This window comes from Physeter macrocephalus, chromosome 5 (assembly GCF_002837175.3).
Source record: "Physeter macrocephalus isolate SW-GA chromosome 5, ASM283717v5, whole genome shotgun sequence".
In the NCBI taxonomy this organism is placed as follows: Eukaryota; Metazoa; Chordata; class Mammalia; order Artiodactyla; family Physeteridae; genus Physeter; species Physeter macrocephalus.
The window spans coordinates 6,819,073-6,829,936 of record NC_041218.1 but is presented as its reverse complement, the minus strand read 5'-3'; the positions used below and the strand labels follow the sequence as shown (position 1 = coordinate 6,829,936).

General features: G+C 56.8%; 1 protein-coding gene across 5 annotated transcripts in view; it reads left to right on the top strand.

The window, feature by feature from the left end:
* KRBA1 (KRAB-A domain containing 1) overlaps window positions 1-10,864 on the top strand; it is a 29,907-nt gene that overhangs the window by 1,033 nt on the left and 18,010 nt on the right. For all 5 annotated transcript variants that reach the window (XM_055084748.1, XM_028489597.2, XM_055084749.1 and 2 more), the window contains exons 2-8: window positions 4,357-4,449; window positions 6,706-6,832; window positions 7,240-7,359; window positions 8,016-8,150; window positions 8,761-8,913; window positions 9,630-9,761; window positions 9,969-10,151. In XM_055084748.1, coding sequence (XP_054940723.1) covers window positions 4,357-4,449; window positions 6,706-6,832; window positions 7,240-7,359; window positions 8,016-8,150; window positions 8,761-8,913; window positions 9,630-9,761; window positions 9,969-10,151 — 943 coding nt within the window. The remainder of the gene's footprint in view (window positions 1-4,356; window positions 4,450-6,705; window positions 6,833-7,239; window positions 7,360-8,015; window positions 8,151-8,760; window positions 8,914-9,629; window positions 9,762-9,968; window positions 10,152-10,864) is intronic.

Sequence of the window (10,864 nt, the reverse complement as noted above, 5' to 3'; positions counted from 1 at the left end):
ACCATAGTTTCCTCTTCTATACAATGAGGGGCTGGATCTTTTAGATCTCATGTTCTGGAGTGTGTCCTCCCACTGTGTAGCTTCATGGAGAGGGTGCCCAGGAGTGGCCTTGAGGAGTGGTAGGTCACAGTCAGAGGGAGAGGAACAGGGACGGCCTCCTGTCTTCCTGTCCGGCGCGACTGCCAGATGCTCAGGGGCGTGGGAGCACAGCCCGCAGGTGGGGGCAGCAGGGTTCGGGATCTGATCTGGAAGCCCGAGTCTGAGCCTGAAACATGCTGGGAGAGCGGGTTTGCGCTGAGAAGGACCTGAAGGCCGTGTCTGTGGCCTGAGTGTTTGCACATCATGCTCGCCCCCTCCCTCTTCTGTGCGCGCACGCGCGCACACACACTCTCACACACACTCTCTCTCTCTCCCCCCCCCCGCCCCACTCTTCCTCTGCTTTTCCTGGGTAGGGGGAGACTACTGACGGAACCACCTCCCCTGGCCACAGTCAATTCCCTTTCCCGTTTTATAAGAACTTTGTCATACAAGAGTTTATCTTTTGACTGAGGTGATGAATGGCCTGGAAACCATCTCTTCCAGATGTCTAAAAGAGCTGGTATATTTAGCCAGGAGATAAAGAGGCACTCAAGGTCAGGAATGGTGTGTGTAAGAGCCCACTCTGTAGCTGGAGGTGGCCGGCTGTGACCTACAGGTGGACGTTAGGCAGACAGATTCGGCTGTAAGAATAGGAATCGTAGCACTTATCACATCCCAGCATTTGTTCCAGGCACTTTTCCAATGTTAATTCATTTAATCTTCACAACATCCCTATGAGAGAGGTTTTTTTAAAAAATATTTATTTATTTATTTATTTATTTATTTATTTATTTGGTTGCGCCGGGTCTTAGTTGCAGCAGGCAGGCTCCTTAGTTGCGGCTCGCAGGCTCCTTAGTTGCAGCACATGGGCTCCTTTGTTGTGGCATGCGAACTCACAGTTGCGGCATGCATGTGGGATCCAGTTCCCCAACCAGGGATCAAACCCGGTCCCCCTGGATTGGGAGCACGGAGTCCTATCCACTGCACCGCCAGGGAAGTCCCGAGAGAGGTTGTTTTGATCCCCGTTTTATAGATGAGTTTGCCGAGCCCTTAGCTAATATGAAGCAAAGCAGGGATTGGAATTCCAGCAGCCTGGCTCCTGAGGTCAAGCCCAAAGCCCCACACTCTGCCCGTTCGTGTTCCAGAACTTCTTAACTGACAGATCAGGCCAACGATGGGACTGTGGTGAGCCCTCTGTTGCTATAGGTGTTCAAGTAGAAATTGAAGAACCCCCCTGTTGTGAGTGGAAGTTGGCACTAAATGTTCACTGCGCCTTAAAGGTGTACAGCAGTTGTCGGTGATTTCTAGTTCACGGACATGCTATGGTGGACAGCTGGCCCCTGGCGGGAGGAGAGCGTCCCGTTCACCCGAGTAGTTTGCATTCCGGCAAGCCGGGCAGGTTCTGCCCAGTCTCCGGCCGTGACTGGAGGGCAGCTCTCCCCTGGCCCTGTGATTCTAAACTTAGAATGTGTCAGAATCATCTGGGTAGCTTGAAAATGTCGATTTCTGGGCTCTGAAAGCACTAAACATAATCATGATTTAGTAGATCTAAGATGAGGTGAGAAAATCAGTCCTAATTAAAAGGAAATTCTGAAGTAAATCATTTGAACCTAAAAGCCCTTCTGTTTTTTTCAGATGTTAGGGAATAAATAGCTTCTGATGGGAGAAGATAAGGACAGAGTATTTTTCACCCAGTTTGACAAACAGAGAAGCTGTCTGCTGGCTTGAACTAGCTCTGCAACAGAACTGCCACTTGGCTCTGCTGGACCCTTGCTCTCCCCACTTCCTGCTCCAGCCAGGGCCATGCCATTTGGACTCTGCCATTATCAGTGGCTACAGGATCATTTATTTTTACCCAAGACCCTACCCCTCCCCTCCATCACCACCTTGAAAATCTTGTTAAAAGTTCAGCTTTTATTAAGAGGTTACTGAGAATGAGAATTTGTTTGTTACAGATACTCCCATAATCTATCGCTACAAACTGTACTGGGTAATAATGATTTTCTAAAAAGTGGATGTTTGGGAATTCCCTGGCAGTCCAGTGGTTAAGACTCTGTGCTTCCAATGCAGGGGACGTAGGTTTGATCCCTGGTCTGGAAACTAAGATCCCGCATGCCGCAAGGCGTGGCCAAAAAAAATAAAAGTGGTTGTTTGATGCTTGGTTTGTTAAGGTTTACTGATCTTCTGATAGGTTATAGTCACAGTCAAGCACAGTCTAGGGTCCTAGACTTGGCCCCTGGCTGTCTGCCTGCTCACGCTGCATCACCCCTCCTTGCTTTGGAACCTTCGCCCCAAGCCCAGGATAAAGTGCCTGAGCAGCTGCCCGCGTAGGGCCATCCTGTCAATCAAACGAGAGGTCTGAAGGGCTCGGAAGTGTGTAGGCATCACCCCTCTGCTGATGTTTAGGCCCCCTGTGTGTGACGTCTCACTTAGCATCCAAGTGGGTGTTAGAGGGAGGGACAGAGATGGATGGAGCTGAGAGGCTGGCTGGGGTCTCACACACCTGGTCCACATATAAAATGTGGCGTGTTGGGGAAAGCGTACAGGCAGAGAAGGTACCACGACCCCAGCTCTCGTCTCCAGATAGGGAGGTGTTGAGACCGTGTCAGTTCTCAGTGTGGCTGGTGTTCCCTAGAGAGGGCCGGGGGAGGGGCCTCATTAGAAAGGCGGGCCCTCTGCAGCTTGGTAGCTGGGATCAGCGTGTTCTTCCCTTGAGCTAAGGGACCTGCAGAGCCAGCCCCGTGTGGAGCTGCCAGAAGGTGGAGAAGACGTGGCCTCGAAGCCCACCTTGGCTCTCCTTACCGGCCTCCTATAAAATGGGCGTGTGTTTTGGGTGGCATTTTTGTTTTGCAGGTGCAGAGCCTGGTGTCGGTCGGTCCATCCCCCCTGCCCCCGCACCTTATAGTTCTCAGGGGGATCAACATACACTAACCAGACTCACAAAGGACAGAGAGATAAATCAGAATATGCCAGTTCCTTAACTTACAGTGAAAAATAGAGCTGACAATCAAACTGGAACTATATGGTGGCCGATTAAGTGTTTGACCACCTAACGTGAAATCTGCATGGGAAGCCCAGGGTTAATGAAGTCCGAGCACAGAGGTTTGCTGGATAAGCTGGCATCGTGGAGCCAGGATGGCCTGAAGCATCCGTCTCCCTTAGGAAGAGCCCTGAGGTGCAGGACAGAGACTCTTGTCACCTGGGCAAGGCCAGGAAGCCCAGACAGATTCTGGAGCCCCGAGTGCCCTTCTCTAGGCGTGGTCCATGGTGACAGTGCCGCAGTGTTGGTGCCTTCTCCCTTCGGGCAGCAGTGACCTGGTTCCAGCCCCTCCGCCTGCCCTCCAGCCTCCCTGACAGGTCCAAAGGCCAGGACTTGGGGCTTCCAAACTCCCTGCCATTGCTAGGCCCCCTCCAGGGGGCTGATCTTTCCCCCAGGGCTTGGTTTGACTTGTTTCCAGGTTCTGGGGACACTTACTTTTCTCTAGCGCATTGGTCATAGTGGGAATTTAACACGTATTTGAGTGTCTAAGGGAAAAGAGAGTGAAGTAATTGTAACTCCTTGACCCTCTCCTGCCCCCTCCCCACTTTTCCTTGGCTGTGGTGGTGAGAGAGTGGGACTGCTGATAGGGGGTTCCAACCTTTTTGATTCTGTGACCCTCTTTCTTAATGTTGAAAACTTAGTACATTAGAATTTAGCCTTTCCATGTATTTTCCAATAAATTCAGTATTACCTTTAAAGGACACACATGTGTTCATCACAACAGCATCTATAAACATGTGCACACAGCCCACCGGCAGCGTTTGTGCCCGTTCAGCCCCTGGGCCTGTTGGGACAAGCCTGAGCCTCCCAAACATTGACAAAAGAAAACTCTGAGGACTGTTCCACTTGTTAGAGGTCGAAGGTACAGTTATGTACATTCTAGAGACAAAGGATCGTTTGTCAAAATGACACACTGACATTTTACCTAACGTTCACCAAAGATACACAGTCCAGATCTACACGTACAGCAGGTCACCATGACCCCATACAGAATTAGGAAAACAATGAAGAAGGAAAAAAACGCATTGATCTTTATGGTTGAGCAGACATTCCTGCCTTCGAGGAGGTCTGCTTAATGTATGATGTAGAGGCCCATTGCACGTTCGGGGGGCCCAGTGCAGGCAGGGAGTATGTTATGCTTAAGTTTCCTTGTTCTGCCTTAAAAACAAATTTTATTCCATCACGGTCTGCAGAGCAGACAGGGACTCCCTAACCAAAGTGTCTCCCTGCTGCACCAGCTCCAGGGGTCCCGAGCCTGGCTGGGATTCAGACTCGAGGAGGGACAGAAGGAAGAAGAGGAGCAGAGAGGAACAGAGGACAGAGCGAGGCAGGTGGGCTGTGGATGCCAGGAGGGAGGCGTGAGTGGAAGCGGCGGCGGGCGAGGCTGCAAAGCTAGGGCCGGGCTGCGTCGTGAGGCCTCCCTGCCAGCTGTGCCAGGTGGGACACCCTCTGGGCCCTCACAGTGCTCGTGTCCTGTTGGGAAGTGTAATGGGACCCTGTGTCGGGGTCCCTGAGAGCACCCCAGGGTCAGTGATCTGCTAGGAGGACTCCCGGGACCCGGCGCATCGTATTCACGGCTGTGGTTCATTACAGCCAGAGGACACACGCGCGATCAGCCGAGGGGAGAGGCACGGGGGCAAGGTCCCGAGGGAGCAGGAGACGCTTCGGCGTCCTCTCCTGGTGGAGTCACACAGGTCGTACCTAATTCCTCCAGCCGTGAGTTGTGACAACCGGTGTGAAATGTTCTCTCCCGGGGAAGCTCACTAGAGACTCAGCACCCAGGGTTTTCACTGGGGGCAGGACACGTAGGCGCCCTCCTCCTGGCATGTACTGAAATCCCAGAGTCCCAGAAGGAAAGCAGTGTTCAGCATAAACCACACTGTTTGTACAAACAGTCTGGGCCCAGCAAACCATCCTTATCAGTCAGGAAACCGTGGGAACCTCCCAGAATCCAAGTTCCCCAACACCAGTCTGAGGCCAGCCTCGCAGGCAAGCCTTTCTCGGGGCAGCAGTGTCAGGCCTGCTCTTCCGTACGGACCTGAACGTTGGCTACGATCTCTCTGTCCAGAAGGCCAGGAAGAGATGAGGGTGGCTGAGAGATGTTTTGGAGGGCGTCTGAGCGTGTTCCCGAGAGGAGGTGTCCATACCCAGCCAGAGGGGCAGAGGTTAGTTCAGGAGAGCCTGCTGGCCTGCTGAGCGGCTGTCCAGTGGTCAGAACGCACAGGGGGCCAAGGAGGAAGAGACCGCGGTGTCTGACCACTTGTGGGCCTTCGGACTCTGGACCAAAGGCAGGTAGCCCCTGGAGAGGCTGCCTCCAGCCGGGTGTGTCCTCGTGGCCCCAGTGGCCAGCGGGAGACAGCCAGAGTGGGGGGAGCGGACGCCATTGGTGACAAGGCCATGGTTGGTAGCGGCGATGGTTTTTAAATTTATTTATTTATTTATTTACTTATGGCCGTGTTGGGTCTTCGTTGCTGCGCTGGCTTTCTCTAGTTGTGGTGAGCGGGGGCTACTCTTCGCTGCGGTGCGCGGGCTTCTCACTGCGGTGGCTTCTCTTGTTGCGGAGCACGGGCTCTAGGCGCGCGGGCTTCAGTCGTTGTGACGCGTGGGCTTCAGTAGTTGTGGCTCGTGGGCTCTAGAGCGCGGGCTCAGTTGCTCAGCGGCACGTGGGATCTTCCCGGACCAGGGGTCGAACCCGTGTCCCCTGCGTTGGCAGGCGGATTCTTAACCACTGCGCCACCAGGGAAGCCCCACAGCGATGGTTTTTAAAATCACTCGCTTGAGTTGATGAAACAAGGCAGTAGATCATCTTTGCTTTATTAGGAGTGTCTTCATTTTATTTAATAATTTTTTTCTTACAGATAAATAGTTTAGCATTTGTTCCTAAGCCAGAAGGACCCTTCCCGTAATTTATATTCTGCTTAAGATAAATATAAACTTTGTGCTTAATTTGCATGAAGTTAATTTTTGCTGTAATTTAAAATTCATGCCTTCTAGATGCTGGTCATCTTCTAGGGTCTGACGGCCATTTTGAAGCCCACTTCATGACTATTTTTAAAGAAATTAGGACAAAATATTTCTGTAATCTTACGAAGCCCGCTCCAAAGGCTCTGGGGGAGGATCCTGCCTCACCTCTTCCAGCTTCTGGTGGCCCCGGGCGTTCCTTGGCTTGTGGCTGCATCACTCCAACCTCTGCCTCCATTGTCACATGGACTTTTCCTGCCTGTGGGTCTGTCTCTGTTCCTCTTCTTTTAAGGACACCAGTCATATTGGATTAAGGACCTGCCTTATTCCATTAGTTAAGACCTCATCTTAACTAATCACACCTGCAGCAACCCTACTTGCAAATAAGGCCACATTCTCAGGTACTGGGGTGAAGACTTTGGCGCATCTTTTGGGGAGCACAGTTGACCCCCGTCACTGTCTCTTGAGCAGATTGCCCCTGTGCCCGTTCCCGTGTGTCAGGTGCCCACCCCATGCTGTCACTGCCCCCCCCGCCGGTGTCCACCTGGAGACACAGGCAAGCCGAGATGACTAGGCTGGCCTTGCTGGGAGGGAACCAGCCCACTCCCCTGAGATTGTGCCCACAGGTGTCCATGGCCTTCCAGGACCTGGCCGTGCGGTTCTCCAAGGACGAGTGGCGGCTGCTGGGGCAGGGGCAGAGGGCACTCTACCTGGACGTGATGCGGGAGAACTACGAGACGCTGGCCTCGCTGGGTGAGGAGCGGGCAGGAGCCGGCTGGCAGGCGGGCGGGAGGCCGGGTCAGCACCACGCGGGTCCTCAGTCGCTCTGGACCCGGAACCCACCGGGCCTTGGGCTTTGTTTACACAATGAGGCGGCGTCGAGAGCCTTGCGCCGAGCTGGGGGCCTCGCGGGTCTTTCATACTGTCGTTTCTGTGGACCGTACGAGGGTGCTGGGTGTGATGCAGCGGGGGCCCTAAGAAACTGGCAAAACGGCACTGGTCCCCGAGGCTCGGACCGTCCCTGGGGTTTGGGGGGTCGTACGGACGCACACGTGCCCGGGCGCGTGGACTGCAGGTGCCTGGGCAGCTGGCGTGATCGCGTGTGGGAGGGTGGAGGCCGGCTTCCGCTCCCGGGGAACTGTCCCTCTTTTCCTTCCCAGGGACGGTGGAGCTGCTGCCCCTCTCTGCCTTCCTGTCTCCCTCGGAGCCTGGAGGAGCCATGGGGGGCGGGAGCTGTGCTGGTGATGGGCAGGAACCTCCTCGGGGAGGAGGGCCCCTGGGTGAGTAATCTTGGCAGACGAGGGCAGGCCCTTTTGGGGTCCTGGTCCTCCTGGGTAGGCTAGGCCCACGGGGACTCACTCGTGTCCTTCCCACGTGTCCTCAGCCCCCGGCTCCGTTCCTTCCGGGACGCTGTGACCTCAACCCTCCCCGCCTCGCCACACCGACCTCTCCGTGACCTTTCACCCCTCACCCCTCTGGGCCGGGAGCCTGGTACACTGTTGCCCGTCGCATGAAGTGCTCAGAAGAAAGCTGGGGTCACCCTTGGAGAGCTTTCCCCCCTTAGGCCCCCTTCCCGCCACCACCCGTGCAGAGCCAGAGACTTTGGGCGGTGGATATGGTCCAGGGGGTGCCAGGAAAGGCAGGGGCCCGGATGGTGGCCGGGCACGGGGAGGCAGCCCTCCCTGGCGGTCCGCTCGGAGGAGTAACAGGGAACGAGCAGCGGGAGCTCAGTTACCCGCGGACCCCAGCGTCCTGCTCCGGGCTGTGCCGTGGGCAGGTCGCCTGCCCTCGGCCCAGGTCCTCTTTGTCGGTGTGCACGGGTCTCTCCTTTGCTGCCGCTCACGTGGTGGCAGGATTACACGAGACGCAGCGTGACGCCGCAGCAGCAGCATGAGCGCCGAGCTAACGCGGGGGGTTCCCTGTGGCCTCTCGGCAGGAGGAGCCCCCCAGCACAGCCTGCACCTCAGCGCCCTGGTGCAGCTGGTGAAGGAGATCCCAGAGTTCCTGTTCGGGGAAGTCAGCCCTGAGAGCGGGGGAGCCAGCCTGGACGGGGAGGGGGCGAGCCCCGAGGGTGAGTCGGCGGCGGGCGGCCCCTCTGCGCCCCACAGACAGGTGCAAGCTGTGGGCAGCGCTGCGCGCCTGCCCGGCCCCGGCCAGGCCCCGCTGCATGAACCCGGGCGGCGTGCCTGTCCTCGGAGAGCGCGCGGATCGTGGTGAGACAGCAGCTTCTGACTCTCCTCTAGGGGCTCTAGCGGCTTCATCCACGCCCTTGGGGCCCCCGTCGCGGCGTGCCCCGCGAGGTGGGCGAGGCCGGCCCTGTTCTGTAGATGAGTGGCCAGGCCCCCCAGCCTGCACTCTTCCTGCCTCACCAGACTCCCCCTCCTTCCCCGAGCTCTGCTCGCCGGGCACTCTCACCTCCTCAGGGGTCTGTCTCTGCAGCCCCGGCGTGGGGTTCCTTTGAGTCCGCTCAGCTCATGGTCGGGTGAGAAGGCTCTTATCAGAACAAGACCTCGACTGTGAGACTGTGAATCTACGTGTCAGAGCCCAGGGATGACAGGGCAGAGGTTACTGACGTCCTGGTCATTGTTAGTGGAGCACGGCAGGGAAGGGCCAGGATGGGGCAATGGTGGGGGCATTTTACCTCCTGCCGGGCTTAATTCCAGCGTCCCGCCCCCCAACAGCAGCTGTGATGGGGGATACTTGCCCTCTCCGAGGCTTGCTCAGCTGCCCTCCGGACACACCTGTCTGCCGGCCTGGCCTGGCCGCCATGCCCAGCGGCAGCTCATCCAGCAGCCCGCCCAGAGTCAGGGGGCAGGGGAGCCCCCTCCCCATCAGTGAGTATGACCCAGCACGGGGGCCCCAGGGAGCAGGCCTAGTGCTGGGCCTCCGCCCGTGGACCAGCGAAGATGCGGGATGCTCGGCCCCGCTCGCGGGGTGCTGTGTGCAGCGTGCCGGTGGCACCGGACCCGACTCTCAGAGCTTCTCGCCAGGGCAGCGTTAAGAGTCGGGGAGGGCAAGGTGGCCACTGGAATTTCTCTGGGTCTCATTTTATTTTACAGTTTTTGCAAATTATTCATTTGTCTGAATATCTGTTTTTATCTGAAACATTTCAAATTAATATGGCATAAAATTGGCATCCTGAAAAACATACCCCATGTAGCCTGTAGTTTCAGGTGTCACCTGGCACCTTTGCCACATGCCCAGCTTTGAGAAACATATGTGCAAGGCTTGGGCCTGCGTGTTGAGGCTGTGGGCATGACCTGCTGAGCCAAAGTCAGAGGCTGGGGTTGGGGGAGGGTCCCAGGGTGAACAGTCTTGTGTTTACATCTACACCAGAAGGAAACAGGGAACGACCCTGCCTTCCCCAGGATGGACTCCTGGAACAAGCCTGCGGGAGCTGCTCTGCCGCAAATCCAAGTTCCCAGGACTTGGCTGCCCCTCGGGGATTTAGAGCCTGGAGAGGCCTGTCCTCTCGGGGGACCAGATCCTGGGTGACTTCTCAGGGTCAGGAGCTGGGGCTAGAGAGGCCTTCCTGTCTCTCCTGCGACAGAAGCTGCTGACATGCCAAGGCCTGTGGAGGAGGAAAGCCCAGGAGCCCCCAGCCAGGAGCCTAGCCCTCCTACCTGTAGCCCCGGCAGGCGGAAGAGCCACGGGAATCAGGAGAGAGGGGCCGCGGGGGCAGGTGAGGGGCTGGCTTTCCCGAGGGCGGGGCCTGCGCCGGAGCTGACGGGGTGGGAAAAGGGAGGCGTCGTGTGGCTCCCACCTCAGCCTCCTGACCGCCCGACCTGGCGCTCAGACGTCGTCCCCGTTCTCACGGGTGGGAGATCTGACCCCCGAAGGTCCCACAGCTGCCGCGTTCAGGGCTGCCCTGAGCGTGCTGGCCTTGCAGGAGCCGCAGGGATCTCTCCTGGGAACAGCCCCTTGCAAGGCCTCATCAACTGCCTGAAGGAAATCCTCGAGCCCGGGCCCCAGCACCCCGAGCGGCCCCTGAGCTCGCTGCCGCCAGTCCCCAGCCTGGGTGCGTCCCCGCTGACCAGAGCAGAGCTGCGGCCCGGGAGCCCGCCCTGGGCAGGTGAGTCCCTGCGGACCTGTCTCCTCACGCCAAGGTTTCTGAGCCCGCGGAAAGCTCGAGTTGCCCTTTGATAGATCCTTGTCTATAAATACAACATCCTGCCTAAGGATCATCGCCAGCCTGGCCGTTCCAGTATCGTTAGTGTCACATTTCTGGAGGCAGGTGGCTGTCTTAGGGGAACAGCATTGGTCAGCTGGTATGAGAAAACTCAGCAGTAGACTTTGCCCTGGATTCTTTGGGTTCTTTACTCGTCCTAATATGGGACACCTGAGGAGGAGATGATGAGTGCGTGTCACTTCATGTTGACACAAAGTGGGATGCTTGCGGCGGGCTTGGGGGAGCAGGGTGACGTGGTGGGGGCGGGAGCCCCAGCCCCGGACCCTGACGCCTGTTAGCCGGGCAGACTGTGAGCCTTGGTTTCCGGTCTGTAAAAGGGGATAACTGTTCCCACCTTAGAGGGCTGTTGTGAGGCTTAGGTACACTGTGTGTGTGTGTGTGTCTGTGTGTGTGTGTGTCTGTGTGTGTGTGTCTGCGTGTGTGTGTGTCTGTGTGTGTGTTTGTGTGTGTGTCTGTGTGTGTTTGTGTGTGTTTGTGTCTGTGTGTGTGTCTGTGTGTGTCTGTGTGTGTCTGTGTATGTCTGTGTGTGTGTGTCTGTGTGTGTTTGTGTGTGTCTGTGTGTGTGTCTGTGTGTGTGTGTCTGTGTGTGTGTGTGC